This window comes from Medicago truncatula, chromosome 7, assembly GCF_003473485.1.
Source record: "Medicago truncatula cultivar Jemalong A17 chromosome 7, MtrunA17r5.0-ANR, whole genome shotgun sequence".
In the NCBI taxonomy this organism is placed as follows: Eukaryota; Viridiplantae; Streptophyta; class Magnoliopsida; order Fabales; family Fabaceae; genus Medicago; species Medicago truncatula.
In genome coordinates, this window is record NC_053048.1 from 8,318,488 (window position 1) to 8,338,768 (window position 20,281).

The 20,281-nt window shown below is 34.3% G+C and overlaps 2 protein-coding genes across 5 annotated transcripts; both read left to right on the forward strand.

The window, feature by feature from the left end:
• The first annotated feature begins 274 nt into the window (after nt 1-274).
• On the forward strand, nt 275-3,556 carry LOC11446087 (THO complex subunit 4B). Its single transcript, XM_003621796.4, has 4 exons — nt 275-507; nt 592-732; nt 2,366-2,835; nt 3,075-3,556. Exons 1-4 carry the CDS (start codon nt 373-375, stop codon nt 3,274-3,276), a joined length of 948 nt encoding a protein of 315 aa, XP_003621844.1. The 5' UTR covers nt 275-372; the 3' UTR covers nt 3,277-3,556.
• Nucleotides 3,557-15,748: 12,192 nt separating this feature from the next.
• On the forward strand, nt 15,749-19,957 carry LOC11445614 (putative pentatricopeptide repeat-containing protein At4g17915). Of its 4 annotated transcripts, XM_024771472.2 has the most exons (4): nt 15,749-15,871; nt 16,333-18,228; nt 18,846-18,904; nt 19,256-19,698. In XM_024771472.2, exon 2 carries the CDS (start codon nt 16,680-16,682, stop codon nt 18,051-18,053), a length of 1,374 nt encoding a protein of 457 aa, XP_024627240.1. In that variant the 5' UTR covers nt 15,749-15,871; nt 16,333-16,679; the 3' UTR covers nt 18,054-18,228; nt 18,846-18,904; nt 19,256-19,698. The 4 variants fall into 4 exon arrangements, with proteins under 4 accessions (XP_024627240.1, XP_039683683.1, XP_003621847.1 ...); XM_039827749.1 differs by having other exon boundaries at nt 16,333-18,904; nt 19,256-19,957; XM_003621799.3 differs by lacking the exon at nt 18,846-18,904.
• The last annotated feature ends 324 nt before the right edge of the window (nt 19,958-20,281 follow it).

A 20,281-nucleotide genomic window follows, 5' to 3' on the forward strand; every position in this document is an offset into this window, starting at 1 on the left:
TTCATTTTCTTACTTATTGAAACTATTTGCATGTCAACGAACTTCAATTTCCCTTTCAAAATTATATGTTATTTTAAAGTAACAGGAACTACGTACTAGAATTATGGAACAATAACAAAGTCTTTGATATTGACATTATGCTTTGATTCACGACAATTTTTAGATTCACGCGAACTACAGTGTCTTATTTTTTCAGTGAATATTATCTTTTTTAAATGACATGTGCGTTAGCACGGGTCAATGGTCTAGTATCTCTTAATCCAAACAGGCCTCTCTCTCCCATTTCCCTCACTCTCACTCACTCTGTACTAACTACGCTCACTACTAACTCTCTGAAAACAAACCCTACTCTTACTCCCGTTCTCCTCCAAAATGCCCGCCGGACTCGACATGTCACTCGATCAAATCACCACTCACCGCCGCACCACCTCCAACCGACCAAATCGCCACCTCGGCGTTCGCAGCAACTCAGTCAGAATCACTCCTTACTCCATTTCTCACTCTCAGGTACTTCATTTCTCCATTCTTTTCAGTGTTTTTGTTTTTGGTTTTGATCAAAATGAGTGATTGAATTGATTCATGAAAATGCAGATGCTTGAAAGAGAAGCGTTGCGAAGAAGCAATGTTGATGATGTTCCTCAAGAAATGGTTCTGGATCAACCTCACCAGAAACCTATCACCAAACTCTATTTGTCTAATTTGGATGATCGGGTTTCCAACGAAGACATTCATGTATTACACTGATTATTACTATTTTTGTTATTTATTTATCATCAACATCTTTGTTGTAATATTGTTATTTGCTACAAGTACTGACACACACACACTGAGACGGACACGTCAACACAGTTAAAAATTTTAAAAAATGACTCGGTGTCGTGTTGAACACTAGACACGTCTTTCATCAGAAGTGTCGGTGCTACAAAGGCTATTTGTTTTTCTCTTTATATCTGTCATTTTGGTTGTTCTTGTTGCTGCAATATCAATGTTATTGTTATCTGTGTAGCACATACACTTTTGATTGAAGGTGAGTCTAATGTATGACATGTGTCCCCCACCGATATGACAATGACTCGTGATTACATATTTTTTTATTTTTGTAGTGATAGATGTGATTACATTGAATTGTGTTACTTTTTCAAATTATCGGTGTCGACGCGTCAATGTCCATGTTGTGTATGGTGTCCGTGCATCATAGATTGCTATTGTAATATTGTTGTTATTATGCGAGAGGGGTCAAAGAGACCCTATGAGTAACTTTAAGCTAAGTTACTTACATACTGCGCCGCTATAGAATATAGATGCTATTTAACAACACTGATTATTTTCATATAAATTTGCTATGTTTTAAAAATTAAGAAGCTTATGATACATTTTTTGGTGAAGTATCTAATAGCTTATCCACTTAATAAGATTTTAGTAGTTGGATTGGTAAAGTTTAGAGTTTATAGAGTTATTGAGCCAAAATAACCTGGCTTAAAGGTACACTTAGAGTAACTTCATATCTCCTCTATTTTTATTATTTTCATGTATTTATGTTATTCAGTCCAAGTTTTTCACAAGTCATATGAGTCTTTGGTTTTATGGTGTTACTAGGTCATCATGTGACGCGTATATAAATAAATCTTGATGAATGAAGTACACGGACAGTTGAAATTTTACAATTAAGTAGTAGTACATCAGGGTATGGTCATTTTCTGCATAAATTTTAACTGTGCATTTCATATGCTAATAGATTTTCTTTCATAAGGAGAATGCACATACTCTAGTATAATTTGTGTCATTTTGATTCTGCATAGTGTGTAGTATTTTCACCCCTTGTTGATGCAACAATTTGCTCCTGCTGTCAAGCTTTTGTGAGCATACACTATCTTTACTGTTTAGCTTCTCTGCATTATTGGAAGTTCATGTGAATGCTAGCTTTACATTTTAGTTTCGCTGCATTATTGGAAGTTCATGTCTATGTTATGTTGTCTAGAACATATAGTTTGTTTTGAAGATATTGGTTTTGAGATTGTTGATGCTTGCTACTGTTTGGTAATTATATTAACTTAGTCTCATTAGTAAATACTATTTCTGATGATGACAACCCCATATCAATCTGGTGTATGAATCTTAATTTGGGTCTCAAAGTGATTTTTTTTCTTTTTATGTCCTTTTTTGAGGTAAATAAGAGTCATTATTGTAATTTGAAAACACCAAACTCACCCCTACCACTAATGTTACGCCCAAATGATCTTCATCTTCATCAAAGATATTTTTTCCTCACCCCTTTCTTTTCAGAACCTTTTTGTTTGTTGTAAAAAATACAATGTTTTTTTGTCATTCAGATAATAATTTAAAAACTCTTTTCTGTATTTTACAGCTGTTGTTCTCGGAAGAGGGTGAGTTGGAAAGTTACTCCATTCATTATGATCAATTTGGGAGATCAAAAGGAACAGCAGAAGTTGTCTTTACAAGGCAGTCTGAGGCTTTAGCCGCTCTCAAGAGGTACAACAATATGAAGCTTGATGGAAAGACATTGCAAATTGAGCTTGTTGGAACAAGTTTGGTTACTCCTGCTGCTGCGCCTCTTGGACAAAGTAGCTTACTAGGAAAACCAAATGATGTCTTTGCAAGGTGCAAAATTCCAAGTCCTGGTCTTATGAGCTCTGGAACAAATTTGGTTACTCCTGCTGATATGCCTCTTGGTCGAAGTAGCTTACTGGGAAAGCCAAATGATGTCTTCGCAAGGTGTCAAATTCCGTTTCCGGGTTTCATTAGCTATGGAACAACTGTTGATATGCCTCTTGGTCGAAGTAGCTTACATGGAAGACCAAATGATGTCTTTGCAAGGTGCGAAATTCTGATTCCTGAACTTATGAGCTCTTAGCTCTCTAAGTTTCATGTATCTAGTCTGATTTATAAATGTGTAGTATCTTTTGTAACATACTAACATCTAATAAACTTCAGTTAAATGTTGCATTTTGTTCAGTGAAATCTCAAGTTCTGTTTGTTCATGTGTGTGTGTCATGGATTTGGTGTTAAATACATGTAGTTGAAATTGTCACTAGTTTGATACTAATTTTTTACAGGGAAGAAAGAAAATTTGGAGGTAGCAAGTACAATAATAGCTCTACAGCAACACATGGCTATCTTCCAAGAAAGGACCATACACGAAAAGCAAAACGCCAGATTCCAATGGTGTCTGCGAAAGATCTTGATGAAGACTTGGAGAGGTATCGCTCAGAGGCTCTGAAGGAAAACAAAGGAAAAGGAAAGGGAAATCATGATTGATAGCCTCTGAAGGAAAACAAAGGAAAAGGAAAGGGAAATCATGATTGATAGCTAGAATGATTCCTATTATATGAGTAAATAGGTTAGAAAAGCATTGGATAAAGGATTATGGTCATATGTTTGGGATTCTGATTTGCATGAGTTTATTTAAACATATATTAGTATGCCCTTTGTACATGTCACTTGAAACTTCAAAGTTTGGACAGATTTAATGTCTGTTTGGAAATTAGTATTAACAAACATGCTATTAGTTACTGAATTTGGTTCGAGCGCTTATCAAGTATATTTGGCCAGCTAAAGCCCATATGTCCGCTGCTTTTTACTTGTTTGTGACGGTTCAGCGCAGAAATGCAGATTCCAAAAGATCCAGTGTTGTTTTTAAAAAAGAAAAGTCGCCACTTTATTTACGGTTTGGCTTACCAATTAAAGAAACGTTGATAATGCTATCTTTCTGAAAAATTCTTTTCACTCAGTTTATATGCATTTGGATTACTCAGTTGTGTATTCTGTGCATGCAGTAGTCTATGTAGCTGCAAAATGCAATTAATTAGAAAGGGGGATTTTATGAAGTCAGTTCTATCAGTTGTCCGAAGAAATTATATATATATATATTAGCGGGGAAGAAATCTACTTCGTACTTAATTAACCCGTGAAACTGTTAATTTGTTTTTTTACATACTCTAATACAGTAATTATCACCACTCAGCTATGCACAACGGTGACCAACTTTCTGTCCGTAAAAAAAAAAAAAAGGGACTAATTTAGCTGAAAAATCTGTTGGACAGATCAGGGTAAACCTATTCTCCCAACCAAGTTTATTGAAGAGAAATGATGTGATCCACATAGATTTCTTTCAATTGGAGTGTGAGTGTTGTTGAGATTGTTGAAAAGTGTTCTTAACACTTTTGATCTCAAATGACCAAAACTGATTATAATTGCATTTAAAATCTAGAGATCAACAATGTCCACAAACATTGATTAAACCACCTAACATTTGAGAAGAAAATATTAAATTTCGGTAAATTATTAAGTAATTTTGTATTTTAAAAGTTTGAAAAAGCTGAAAAATCACACTCATTAATTTTTTATCTGAACGCATACCAGCAGCAGAGCTGACGACAAAATTATCTGGTGTGGCAGACGCGTGCTGCTGGACATAGGAGGAAGGCATCCGATTTATTGTCAGAGGTTTTTACCTGTTGTTATGCAGGTGCATGACAATTTTGACGATGATTTCCTTGCAGTGGTGCAACGACCGTGGAATACCGCAGTACTGTTGAAGATAAATGTGTTTGGATGTACCAATGCGGGTGGAATTGTGGAGAAGGATCAAATTTTCAAATGGTTGGACCGGAGCGCAATATAGATTGGAGGGTTGAATTTGTTGATAATTTCATACTCTTTAATTCACAATTTAATCTGGTTAACAACGACGTGGTGTGTTTTGTTGGAGTCTTGGATTCCGAGGTTATAGACGGGATAAAACGATTGTCATAGTCATGGATTATTTATAGGGAAGGTAAAACTCGATCTTTTTTCTAAATTGGTCGATCAACACGCTTACATGTCTTCAATGTATTCTCTTCAGGGGTCCAAGGTCCTTTCTTAAGGTCATTCTCATCACAGCATGGGGACCTTTCCCATGGTGTTGGTAATTACAAGCTAGATCCAAATTAAAGCAATTTTTGTTTGCACAATATGGGGACCTTCCCAAACAAGACTTGATAACTTCCATGCATCGCCAATATATATATTCAAAGGCACACCGAAAGGCACATTCACATTAGGAGTATTAGCCAATAATGGATACCAATGTTGTAATGCTCTTGTAAAACAATGTAGTTTGAGGTTGTTGCTTCAGATGACATACCCAATAGCAAGGATGAAACATCCGTTGAAGTTTTGTGCAATGGATCGATGAACAAAGGAGAGAAAAGTTTGTGTCAAAAGGAAAGGTTTGTTGTAGTGTTGGCAGCACCAACTTATGGTATGAAGTTTGTCAAGCACAAACTTAAACATAGGAGAAAGCTGAAGTCCCACTTCGAATATTCTCCAACAGTAGAGATGATGTGTAGATTCCATCATGTGAGTTGAGTAAGCAAAACTCATTCATTAACATACTTGTTAACATCCTTATTATATGAATAATCGATGAGATGTTGTTGTTTGCTATTTAAAAAAAAAAAGTGAAAATGTTAATTTATGAGCTATATTTATTGATCCATGATCTTTTATATTGTATTTTTACGTATGCAGGGGCGGATCCAAACATTTAGTATATGTGGGGCTAAAATTTTGAAGAAACAATAATGCAAATTATATTAAAAATAAGAAGAGTTTTTTCTATCATGTGCAAATTTGCACATGTTAAAAAATTTAAAATGGTAAGTTTGTCTTATAACTTGTATATTTTATATTAAATATATAACATTTTAATAAATTATTGGTGTTTTTCAATGAAAAATTACTTCCTTTTCGCATACGGCGCATCTATATCAGGCACATCAATATCATGCTTATTGCAATTTTTAATAACTTTAGATGTAAGTTCTTCCCATCCCTCATCCCTCATTCCTCATTTCTTATCATTATTTTTTTGGTATCATTAACAAGTGACAAAACATTTAAAAGATCTTATTTTTAATATGCATTTTATTTATTAAAATAAATGGAAAATTTCATGTGGAGTTTTAGCTCCACATAGCTCTCAAATGTATCCACCCCTGTTCGTATGTACTTTCTCCGTTTTGAAATGGGTGTTATTTTAGGATAAAAAGATTGTTTTAAAATGAATGTAATTTTGAGTTTTCAATGCAATATTAACCATTAACTTTTAATCGCAATCTTCAATTAATACAATGAACACTACTTTCAAAGTATTACTTTTGTTTTAGTGGAAAACAAACCAATAGTTATTGAGGATAATTTGGTAAAATAACTATTCTCATTCATTTAATCATTGTATTTTTTTAATAGGATTAAATATGTTTTTGGTTTCTATAAATATTGTGAATTTTATTTTTAACCCTCATAAAAAAGTGACATATTTTAATCCCTATAAAAAATTTCAGTTTTAGTGTCCGTTAAATTAAAATTTATTTAACTATGTTTAAACTTTTATATATATATATATATATATATATATATATATATATATATATATATATATATATATATATAAATTAACATGTAATGAATTAAATATGAATTTTTTTAAACATAAATTTTTTAAATTAAAGTAATGAAATTTGGATAAAAAAATCAAATTTTGAGCTAATTTTCTGGAGTTTTTTTACTTGCATCCTAGTTAATCATGGTTGCACCCCAAAATGACAAGATTACCCTTTCATAAAATTTGATTTTCAAAAAGCCTATTCCTTCTTTTTTGGTTACACCCCAAAACCCTTCTTCCAAAACCATAATTCTCCAATCGATCGATTGTGTTCTGCGAAGATTTTCAAAACCATACTTTCTCACGTCCATTCATGATTTCAAAGAAAATTCGAAGCAAATCAAGTTAGCAAGTGTTGTTCTTCAATCGATTGTGTTTTTCTTGTTATGGGTTCTCAGTTCTGATTTTGTGTTTTCCTTGTTCTGCGATTCACAGTTCTGCGATTTTGTAAAAAATCAGTTTAAGTAGGTTCATGTAAACTCAGTTTAAGTAGGTTCATGTTAACTCAATTTAAGTAGCTTCATGTAAACTCAGTTTAAGTAGGTTCATGTTAACTCAGTTTAAGTAGGTTCATGTAAACTCAGTTTAAGTTTACATGAACCTACTTAAACTGAATTTAAGTTAACCTTGCCAATGTAAATTAAAACTGTAATCGTACAGTGCATCATTGCAGTTGAAGGAAAAAAATTGAAACTAGCAAATAGAAGAAGAAATTCACTTACTTATATCCAATTGAGTATGGATGAAAAATATTTTGATTCACTCTTTAATTTTTATGGAGATTGATATTGAATATCAAATTGTTTGATCGATCGCTTTGTGGGGTGAAAGAGGGTGAAACTCACTGACAATGAATAAAATTAGGGTTTTAAGAAAATTTATATAAAAGGGCAATTTTGATATTATAAAAAAAAAAATAAGAAAATTTGGATGTAACCAGAAAAACATGGGGTGTAAATAGAAAAACTCAATTTTCTGTGGAGGAAGTTTGTATAATGTTTTAAATAAGTATGTAAAAAATCATTAAATTATGTAAAAATTTAAGCATAATCAAACACATTTTAATTTTACAAAGACTAAAAGTATGTTCTGAAATTTTTTATAAAGACCAAAACATATCACTTTTTTATGAGGACAAAAAAATAAAATTAATTATATTTATAGAGATCAAAAACTTATTTGACTCTTATTAATATACATGTAAAAACCTTAAACAACGCTCATTTTGATATAAATGTACACTTAATGGAAATAAGAAAATAATCTCCTCTCTTTTTCTTTTCTCTTTTCCTATCATTCTCTCTATTTTTTTTATTCAAAGAGTTTCATAATATGTTATCAACACAATCTTACCCATTGAGGTATGCAATTTTTTCTAATCTACTCTTAATTTGTAAGTAAGTTTTACCTTTGTATTGATGATTATAACTTATCCTGATACAATTCCATCAATTGAAAATGGTGACTAAAAATATATCTAATCGTTTTTATGTGAATCATATTCTATTAGTGTGTTATTATACGATATGCATCCTTGAAGTATCACATAAACATTGATAATTATAAACAATATAGCTCCTGAAGAACTCAACTTTTATTCTCAATGAAATCCAGATGAATTAAAAAGTTTTACATCCTTGAATGATTGTATAAAAAGTCTCAATTTTATTGTTTAAATCTAGTGTATAGTTCCTGAAGAACTTTGTACCGCTATAAATAATATGAGTGACAAGTGAGTCAAGCATGTGCTCGCCACGAGTAGGAGGAACACTTGTATACGCGACACCTTAACTAAGTCCCCAGATGAAACACATTAGTCTTTGACTTGGTACTGAAGGAACTGCGTAGCTCTGATTTTCTAATCACTTAGGGATACGTAGGACTCGAGGTCCTCCCCTGTCGAGCTATAATAAAAACACCCCGACCTTCTGGCTCGCAGCCGACGATGTCTTTTTAACCCGAAGTTCCTCTCACCGTCATGGAAGAGGAGGTTGTAGATTATGTACATAACACAAAAAATTAACTGAAATCTGTCATCAGCTTATGGTATTCAACTATTCTTATACACATAACACAAAATATTAACTGAAACAATTTTGATTTTGAAATGAAAATGTAGGAGTTGGAAAGAGAAGCTAGGAGGAGCATCCCTTACGGACCAACCTCGCACCACCACGCTCCTGGCAGTTCCCTTTCTCAGCATGAATTTATGGTACATTCTTTTAACATAACACAAAACAGTTTTAATTTTAATTTTATTGCTTTTGATTTTGATTTTGATTTTTAAATGAAAATACAGGAGTTGGAAAAAGAAGCAATGAGACAGTTTGTTTATGAGCATGGCGCTATTGTTCATCATGAACCAAAACTTACGATGAAGCTCTATTTGTCTAACTTGGATCAAAGGGTTTCTAATGAAGACATTCGTGTATGTATTACTTACTATAACTACTTTTAAAATATGATATGTTCATTTAAAGTTATTTGATGAATATCTAATAGCTGCCCTCAGGAGGTGCAACCAAATGAAGCTTTATGGAAAGACATTGCAAATTGAGCTTGTTGGAACAACTTTGGTTACCCCTGCTCCCACAGAAATACCAAAGTTTTCTATTATTTGAGTACAGGATAATGGTCATATGTCTGAGTTCTGATTTGCATGACTTTACTTATGTTAATACTGGCGTGCACTTTGTACTTGTCATTTCGAAACTTTGATCAGACTTGGTTACCAAATTTGGTTCAAGCCCCTGTCAAGTTTGGCCAACCAAAGCCAATATCTTCCCTGCTTTTTACTTGTTTCAGATGGTTCAGTGGAGATTATTTTCATTTACTAGAAATCAAAATTTCCAGGACATATTTGCTTGGTGCCGAATAATAGTTTGTAGGTCAATGTAGTAATAATTGAAATAACCTTCCTCGCCTATGTTACCTAATTTGTAGCTCTATTGTGTTAGTAATGAGTTATATGTTGAATTTGAATACATTGTGAAATACTAAAAAGGTTAACCTTTCAATTTTAACTTCTAATTATAATTGATTAAATTATAAGGACAATGCACATACTCTAGTATAATGTGTCATTTTGATTCTGCATAGTGTGTAGTGTGTGTGTGTGTCTCATATTTTCACTTGTCTATGCAACAATTTGCTCCTTCTGTCAAGCTTTTGTGAGTGTACACTATCTTTACTTTTTAGCTTCTCTGCATTATTGGAAGTTCATGGGCATGCTAGCTTTACATTTTAGTTTCTCTGCGTTATTGGTTGGAAGTTCATGTCTATGTTATGTTGTCTAGAACTTATAGTTTGTTTTGAAGATATTGGTTCTGAAAATGTTGATGCTTGCTACTGTTTGGTAAGTATATTCAATTAGCCTCATTAGTAAATACTATTTTTGATGATGACAACCCCATATCAATCTGGTGTATGAATCTTAATTTGGGTCTCAGTGATTTTTTTTTCTTCTTTCTTTTATGTCCTGTTTTGAGGTAAATCAATGAGTCATGATTGTAATTTGAAGGTATGGCGTGTACCCAAACACCAAACTCACCCGTAACACCAATGCTACGCCCAACTAATGATCTTCAACGAAGATATTTTTCCCTCAACATTTTTTTTTTTTGTTTTGTAAAATCTGCTATGTTTTTTGCCATTTAGATAATGTGAGAAATTGAAATCTCTTGTCTGCATTTTACCGCTATTGTTTTCGGAAGAGGGGGAGTTGGAAAGTTCAAAGTACAGAGATAAAAATGATTCATATCAAGAAGAAATTTATATGAATTGAATGAATAAAAGGAGAAGAGGTTACAAGGAGGTTTATATAGCTCCCTCTGTCATTACAGTTACAGCTGATATGAATAGTTCTTTCTAATTTGGATCCACTAACAAGTGGCTATGTAAACTCAGCTGATGTTGGTAAGTACTGTGCTGACTCAGCTAGTGTGACTATTACCTTACCCCTCTCAAGCTGGAGGTTGAAAAATATTGATCAATCCCAGCTTGGAAATATGATCGTGGATGTGGACTATGAGAAGGAACTGGAAGGAGGTGCATCAGACCCTCTTTGGACCTTCTCTCGAACGATATGACAATCAATATCAAGATGTTTCGTTCGTTCATAGAACACGGGGTTTGCGGCGATATGTAACGCACTCTGGTTGTCACAATATAGAATGGACAAACGTATGTGAGCCATTGGAGTTCGCGGATGGCTGATGCTAAAGCATGATATTCCGCTTCGGAGGAAGAACAAGAAACGATGGATTGCTTCTTGGAACGCCAACTAACAAGAGAACCACCAAGAAAGAAACAAAAACCAGTAACAGAACGTCTAGAATCAACACATCCACCCCAATCAGCATCACTAAACCCCAATAATTGCATCTCAGATGTTCGAGGAAAGAATAAGCCACGACCAGGACAGACCTGGAGATAACGAAGCACACAAAGAGCAGTGCGATGATGGTTTACGGATGGCTTGGCCATGAACTGACTCAGTTGCTGTGTGGCAAAACTGATGTCAGGGCGAGTCGTAGTCAAGTATAACAAGCAACCAATGAGACAGCGATAAGCCAAAACATCATCAAAGGGAGGTCCATCATCAATGTGAAGAAGACAAGCATAATCAAGAGGAGTACTAACCGATTTACAAGTGGTTAGGCCTGCATCTGAAAGTAAGTCGAGGCAATATTTGCGTTGACAGAGGGATATACCTTTTGAGGAATGAGCAACCTCCAAGCCAAGAAAGAACTTGAGCTAGCCTAGGTCTTTGATACGAAAATGATGATCAAGCAATTGCTTAATCTCAGCAAAAGCAGCAAGGCAGTCACCAGCCAATATAATGTCATTCACGTATATTAATAAAGCTGTGAAAGAAGTTGGAGAAGCACGAATTAAAAAGGAGTGATCAGCTGAAGCTTGCACAAAACCAATGGTCAGGAGGAGTGAAATAAGCTTTTCAAACCAACGCCGGCTGGCTTGTTTGAGGCCGTATAAGGACTTGAGCAGCTTACAAACCTGCCCAGGCCTAGGAGGAGAAACACCTTGAGGAGGGTGCATGTAGACATCCTCTTGAAGATCACCGTGCAAGAAGGTGTTGTTAGCGTCTAATTGGTGGAGATGCCATCGTTTAATAGAAGTAACAGCAAGCAACAATCAAACAATTGACAGTTTTGCCACCAGAGAGAGTGTAAAAAAAAAATCCACGCCTTCGATTTGATTGTAACCCTTGGCTACAAGACATGCATTATAGCGCTCAATAGAACCATTGGCATACCGTTTAATCTGAAGATCCATTTGCTTCCAATGGGAGAAATATTGGGGGGAGGATCTACAAATATCCATGTTCCAGTTGCTTCCAAAGCACTAAGCTCAGGGGACATAGCAAGTTGCCAACGTGGATCACTTTGGGCCTGTTTAAAAGAAGAAGGTTCAATGTCTGATGAGATGGCAAGAGTGAAGCTACAATATGAGGGAGATAACGGGTGATAAGACAAGGAAGCGGAGATGGGAAGAGCTGAGCAAACAAAGTCTTGAAGATGAGCTGGTGTTGTACGAGTACGAGTGGAATGGCGAGCCTGAGTAAGGGCAGAAACAAGAGGAGCATGTGGTTGAGATGTTGATATGGAAGGATCTGGTGTGGCAGGTTCAGTGGTAAATATGGGAGTATTATCGAAATAAATTTGTGGAGTATTGTGAGGTGTGTTATGTGGATTTGTGTGTTGATGATGAAAGGGGAATAAGTTGGGAGACAGATATCTAATTAGTTGCAAACTGTGGAATAAACAACACTCTGTCAAGCGTTAAGTAGGTGTGTGAGTCATACTGTGCCAGAAAAGTGTGCTACAACCGTATGTCCATTAGGTAAATTAATATTCATAGGTGTGATCCGTGCATGAGAAGTGTACAAATCCAAATTACAACATATGTGAGTAGCTCCCATGTCAAGAAACCAAGGAACTGAATTATGATAGGTTGCAGTAGTATGAAGAGAGAAACAACGGCTACCTGAAATAACATGATGGCTGGAAGCATGAATCATGTTGATGCCATTTGAAGGAGTGGACGATTCACCTATACCAACAGAATGTTTCTGCAGCATAGCCAACAAACCATTATATTGATCCTTAGTAAAAGAAATGGAGTGTGCTTCATCCTTTTGTGGTGACTGAGCAATATTATCAACACTTTGTGAATCATGTTCAACATAAGCAGATTTATAAACATCACAAAACAGTTTGTGTGGTTGGCGGAGAAATTGAAGAAACAAGCCACGATTGAACGAGATTGTTACACAGCTCCCAAACATCGTAATTCAGATCATCAGGAGGTAAGATACCGATCGTTCCATCAACGAAATGGAATTTGTTCTTGAGAATCAACACGCTTTTCATCGACCGTGCCCAAACATAATAGTTTGAATCGGTGAGAAGTGGTGTGATAGTAACCGATGTAGGACTTCCACTTGGATGAATGTAGGATGGACTCGCTTGCAATTCTGAGATCTGATTCGCCATCAATGGAAGGGTGGCGACGTTGTTGCGAACCATTGAAGATGAAGGGATGCAAGGTGCAAGATTCCAACTCCTGGTCTTATGAGCTCTGGAACAAATTCGGTTACTCCTGCTGATATGCCTCTTGGTCGAAGTAGCTTACTAGGAAAGCCAAATGAGTGTTTGCAAGGTATCAAATTCCGATTCCTAGTTTCATGAGCTATGGAACAACTGCTGATATGCCTCTTGGTCGAAGTAGCTTACTTGGAAGACAAAATGATGTCTTTGCAAGGTGCGAAATTCTGATTCCTGATCGTATGAATGAGCTCTTATCTCTTTTAAGTTTCATGTATCTAGTCTGATTTGTGATTTGTAAATTTGCAGTACCTTGTGTAACATCTAATAATCTTCAGTGAAATGTTTGCATTTTGTTCCACGAAATTTGCAGTACCTTGTTTCATCATATGCATTTGGATTACTCAGTTGTGTATTCTGTGCATGCAGTATAGTCTATGTAGCTGCAAAATGCAATTAATTAGAAAGGGGGATTTTATGAAGTCAGTTTTATCAGTTGGCCTAAGAAAATTATATATATATTTTCCTTCAAAAAAAAAAAAGAATTATATATATATTTTTTGGCAAATGTTAACTTGTGCCCTCAAGGCACATGTTAAGATACTCATTATAGAAATAGACATATCAAAAACCATGCATTCAACTTCTTAAAAATTGTTATATTGTATTTTCCAATGCAAAATTACTTTTTTAGGTTGCTTAACATGTGCCTTAAGGGCACAAGTTAACATGACCCATATTTTTTCAGTGAGGAAGAAACCTACTTCTTACTTAATTAACCCGTGAAGTGTTAATTTTTTTTTTACAAACATACTCTAATACAGTAATTACCACTCACCTATGCATAATCCTCCGAGCCAAGTTTATTGAAGAGTGTTATGATTACTCTCTATCACTCACTCTTTTAGTTGATTAAAATTCATGTAGGTCTCGTACTTTAAAAATGGATCTCACATAAATGGGTAGGATCTACCTAGATTTCATTCAATTGGAGAGTTTAAGCATAATTAAAGAAGTTTTAATTTTACTAAGACTAAAAGTATGTGCTGAAATTTTTTATAGGGATCAAAAAATTTCTACACTTATAATAATTTTTTTATAATCCCTCTAAAAAATTTCTTCAGCTTTTAGTCTCTACAAAATTTTCCATCTTTACTCTTGGTCCTCCTTTAAATTAAACTCATATGTAGAGTTCATATTTTTAAATAAAATTTTGCAGAAGAATTTATAATATTATAAGAATCTCTTCCGAGAAAAATTAGAATTTTTTAACCAAACATGAATTTAATATAAATTTTTATATTTTTTACGGTTAAAAATTCATATTTAATTTTGTTTTGTTAAAAAAAAAATCTATTTTTTTAGGAATTATTTTTACAATATTCTACACATTTATGCACAATTTTATTAAAAAAATACAAAAATTAACTTAAAAATAGGGACCAAAATTAGTGATTGAAAATTTTATAGGGACTAAAAGTTGAAGAAATTTTTTAGAGGAACTAAAACGAAAAGTATGTATATTTATATAGACCAAAATCATATTTAACCCTATATAATAATATTGTTTTTTTTTGGAGCTGTTTTTATATATACGGTCTAGTAATGCAGTTACACTTTTTTTCTTAAAAAAATAACATATGTTCTTAAGCTTCTTTTTAAAGGACATATATATGCATTGTTAGTTAAATTTAACATTTATCATCGTAAGTTTAGTTCAGTTGGTATGGACAATGCATAAAATATGTAAGGTTCGGGGTTCGAACCCCGACCATTACAAAAAAAAGATTTTATTTTCCTTAATAAAAAAAAGAAACAGTCCTGTGAACATAGCACAGTTGGTAGGACATGCATTATTATATGCAGAGGCTGAGGTTCGAACCCCAAACACCCTACTTATTCACCTTATAAGGTGAATTCTAGCCACTGGGATACCTTAAAAAAAAACATATTTTATTCTTAGATGGTTAAAGCTTAAATGAATACAAGTGGAAAATGATTAATTTAATAATAGTATATAAAATATATACACGCATATAATAATAAATTTAATTTACTAAATTACAAGTATTCTAAATATTTTTTTAAAGAAAATACTTTAGTTATCAATTGAAATAAATTTTATTATGAACTAAAATGTCCTTTTATGTCATTTTATGTTTATCGGCTAGTTGAATCGTTAATTTTACCAAATATTTTAATTAGCTTATCTGCTATCATTCATTAGACATCAGCTATAAATTATCAGTTATCAACCATTAGATATAAGTTATCAACTAAGTTATCTGTTATCCGCTATTTTTACCAAACATCGCCTAAGTTCGCAAATGAAACACATAGAACTCATGAGACTCCGTTGTTAGTCTGGTGTGCTAAAGCCACACATGCAATAAAATAAAAGGTTTAATTACTTTTTTGTCCTTTAACTATTTAATTGGTATCAGATTGGTTTTCTAACTAAAAATTGATTTATTTCGGTCCTCTAAGTTTTTCACCGTTACTACATTTAGTCCTTTCTGTTAGTTTTATTCAAATAAACGTTATAGTTTGTGTTATGTGGATCCTCTAACTTTATAACACAAATCCTAACGTTTATTTGAATAAAACTAACAGAAATGACTAAATGTACTAACGGTGAGAAACTTAGAAGACCGAAATAAATCAATTTTTAGTTAGAGGACCAATCCAATATCAATTAAATAGTTAGAGGATAAAAAATTTAATTATCACAATATCTGAAGAATCAGAACAACTCTTCTTCTCTCTCGTCCCTCGCGAGTCTCTCTCTCTATCTGTCTCTCAACCCACAGCCACTCGAGTCTCTCAACCACCGTAGCAAACTCTCAACAATGTCCAGGTTCGTTTGGAGATTGCTCCTTCTTTCTTCTTATCTAATTTCTTAATTTCATTACTATTCTGTTGATATGAGCAAAATTGTGAAATTTCACCTAAACAAAACATGATAGAGCCACTTCGAAAAAAACTTCCTGTTAGATGATAATGAAAATGTTGATAATGTTAATCACCTTCACATTGGTATACATGTATTTCATCCATGAAATTCGGATTCTAGCAAGTCTAAAATGATTGAGTTAAGAGATTTTACTATTGTGAAGGTTTCTAGAGATAAATCTTCTACACATTTTACTACTAATTTCCCTGCATAAATATTTGGTCTTTGAATTCAGTGGCAGAAACTCTATCATCAATAGATCTATCTATTTTACTATCTGCTCGGTACCAAATGCATACTATGTCTCTGAGTTTGATTGTGTTTTTTTATTTTATTTTTAACTGAAAGTAATATTGAATTTGCAGATCTTCAAGTATCTTTTTACCGTAACGGTTCCGACAGATCTCACCACAACATTATTGTTAAGAGGAGGAAATTCTTTATCCAAGTTTCTGGGGTAACTTCTGATAGAGGATTCCTTTTCTAGCAGTGCATCGCACGGGTCGCTATCCTAGTCCTTCACATTCACACTCTTTCTTCCTCCTTCCACATTGCTTCACAAATCCCAGTTCAAGAAAAACCAACCTAACGGTTGGACCTCCCGGTCCGACCAACCGGTTTCAACAACACTAACTCATTCCACGCTACACTTCACTTCAAAACTCATTTCATTCATGATTCAACCCAAATATTAAAATAAAATAAAAAAAACATGATCACTCGATTATCAACGAAATTCATGAACATAACCATATCCACAATGTGCAAATCAAACCAAATCGCAAAAGCCGAAACCGTTTTAATAGACGGAATCAAATTAGGACTAAACCCTGACATTATCACTTACAACACATTAATCGATGGCTATTGTCGTTTCGTCGGCATCGACGCCGCTTACAACATTCTCAACAGAATGAAAGAAGCTGGAATTAATCCTGATGTTGTTTCCTACAATTCATTAAGCTCTGGTGCGGTTCGAAAATGTTTGTTACAAAAGTCACTCGATCTGTTTGATGAAATGCTTCAATCAGGAATAAGGCCTGATGTGTGGAGTTATAATATTTTAATGCATTGTTATTTTAGGTTAGGGAAACCAGAGGAAGCGAATGGTGTTTTTCGGGATATTTTTGAGAGAGGGGAGATTTATCCAAGTATGGCGAGTTATAATGTTATGATTAATGGTTTGTGTAAGAATGGTTATGTGAATAACGCGTTGATGTTGTTTAGGAATTTGCGGCGTCGTGGATTTGTTCCAGAGGTTTTGACTTATAATGCGATGATTAATGGGTTGTGTAAGGCAAGGAGGTTAGCGGATGCAAGGAGGGTGCTGAATGAGTTTTGTGATTTTGGTTTTGAGCCGAATGCGATTACCTATACCACGGTTATGAAGTGTTGTTTTAGGTGTGGGAGGTTGGAGCAAGGGTTGGAGATTTTGTCGGAGATGAGGAGGAAAGGTTTTACGTTTGATGGGTTTGCGTATTGTACGGTGGTTGCTGCGTTGGTGAAAACGGGGAGGATCGAAGAAGCGGATGAGATTGCTGAGAAGATGATGAGTAATGGTTTGGTGCCGGATCTTGCTTCTTATAATACAATGATAAATTTGTTCTGCAGGCAAGGGAGGTTTGATGAGGCGTTGAGGTTGGTGGATGAGATAGAGAAACAAGGAATGAAATGTGATCAGTACACACACACGATTATAATCCATGGATTATGTAAGGATGGCAATTTTGAAGGTGCCGAGAAGCATTTAGATTACATGAACACGTTGGGTTTTGGTTTTAATTTGGTGGCATTCAACTCTATTCTTGATTGTTTGGGTAAAGCTGGTGATATTGATAAAGCAGTGAAGGTTTTTGATTCTATGGAGGTTAAAGATTCGTTCACATATACTAGCTTGCTGCACAACCTTTGCAGGGCTAAGAAGTTCCGAATTGCTTCCAAGCTTTTGGTTGCTTCTATTGAAGATGGCTTTCAGATCTTAAGGGCTACTCAAAGAGCTGTTATTGATGGTCTCACTACCTCTGGTCTTGTCTATGAAGCCAGAAAAGTTAAGTTGAAAATCCAGCGGGCTCGATTGGTGCATTGATTGCATAGAATTTGCTGTGCTGAACTTCGGGGTGTGCAACTGTGCGTTGAAAAATTAGAAATATGTTGAGCTAACAAAAAAATGACACTCTGATTCTGATACATTAGTCCGGTGGTTTAATCGTGGTAACTGACATTCAAAGGGAGACTGTTATCATTATGCCACAAGACATTTGGTAATTTACCGTTAAACTAGGCCAGCTGATCTTTTGATGTTTGGATTGTTACAATTTATTGTTTATAACGAGTTTGATTTGTTACAATTTATTGTTTATAATGAGTTTTGAGCGAAGTAACTTTGCTTAAAGTGACTCTTAGAGTAACTTGATCCCTTCAGTTGAGCCTTTGGTTCAAGTTTCTAATATCAGTCTTTGAATTAATGATGTTAATTGTTAATAGCTCTAGCTTATATATATCATCATGTGGACATAAATCTTGACGAATGAAGTAGACGGACACAGTTGAAATTTGAGAAAAAGTGAATTAGACGGACACAGTTGAAATTTGAGAATTAAGTAGTAGTACATCATGGCATAGCCATTTCCTGCATAATTTTTAATTGTGCATTTCATATGCTACTAGATTTTCTTTCTTAATAACACGCACTTACTATAGTATAATTTGTGACATTTTGATTCTGTGTAGTGTGTAGTGTTTGTGTATCATATCCTTTCCCTTTGTTGGTGCAACAATTTTCTCTTGCCGTTAAGCTTTTCTCCTTCATGTACATGCTAGCTTTACTTTTAAGTTTATCACCATTATTGGATGTTCATGTCTATGTTATGTTGTCCAGAACATATAGTTTACTTTGGAGATATTGGTTATGAGAATCTTGCTGCTCGTAGCTGTTTGGTAAGTATATTCAATTAGCGTCAATAGTAAATACTATTTCTGATGATGACAACCCCATATCAATCTGATTTCTGAATCTTATTTTGGAAGTGTTTTTTATTTTTATTTTTTTCCTTTTATGTTCTCTTTTGAGTTAAATCAAAGCCATTATTGCAATTTTAAGGTATGACATGTACCCAAACACCAAACTCACCCCTAACACCAATGCTACGCCCATATAATGATCTTCATCGAAGATATGTTTGCCTCACCCTGTCTTTTTTTAGAACCTTTTTTTTGGGTAAAATATGCTTTGTTTTTTTGTCATTCAGATAATATGAGAAACTGAAATCTCTTGTCTTCCTTTTACAGCTGTTGTTTTCGAAAAATGATGAGTTGGAAGGGTATTCCATTCATTATGATCAGTTTGGGGAATCAAAAGGAACAGCAGAAGTTTTCTTTACTAGGGAGTCTGATGCTCTAGCAGCCCTCAGGAGGTGCAACCAAATGAAGCTTTATGGAAAGACATTGCAAATTGAGCTTGTTGGAACAACTTTGGTTACCCCTGCTCTGCTCCTACAAAAATACCCAAGTTTTCTATTATTTGAGTAAATAGGTCGGAAAAGTATTGAATACAGGATAATGATCATATGTCCGAGTTCTGATTTGCATGACTTTACTTATGTTAATACTGGTGTGCACTTTGTACTTGTCATTTCGAAACTTTGATCAGACTTGGTTACAAAATTTGGTTCAAGCCCCTGTCAGGTTTGGCCAACCAAAGCCAATATCTTCTATGCTTTTTACTTGTTTCAGATGGTTTAGTGGAGATTATTTTCATTTACTAGAAAATCAAAATTCCCAGGACATATTTGCTTGGTGCCGAATAATAACTTGTAGGTCAATGTAGTAGTATGGGTATAACCCGTCCCTTCCTCGCCTATGTTCCAAAAAATTTAGCTCTGTTGTGTTAGTAATGAGTTATATGTTGAATTTGAATACATTGTAAAATACTAAAGAAGTTAACCTTTAAATTTTAACTTCTAATCATAATTGAATGATCTTTTTTCTTAATGGCAAATGTTAGTAGTTAGTTGTTATATTAATATTTACTCTCTTGCTCGAGTTTGAACCCGTGATCTCAATTGATCATTATTCCTGGCCGGACCGAACTTCTTACCCCTTCTATGAATGGGTTGGAATTAAGAGAATGACTTGATATTTAGAGTTAGGAACAACAGAAAAATATAACTCTTTCCAACCAATTATTTCCTCCTGCCTACATCAGTACTATCATTTTCTTTAGTTCTCTATCATATGAATATGGGTGGTGCCCAAATTCGAACCCATTTCACTGTCAACCAAGTGATTCGAGGGAAACCAGTTAAGTCATGTGAA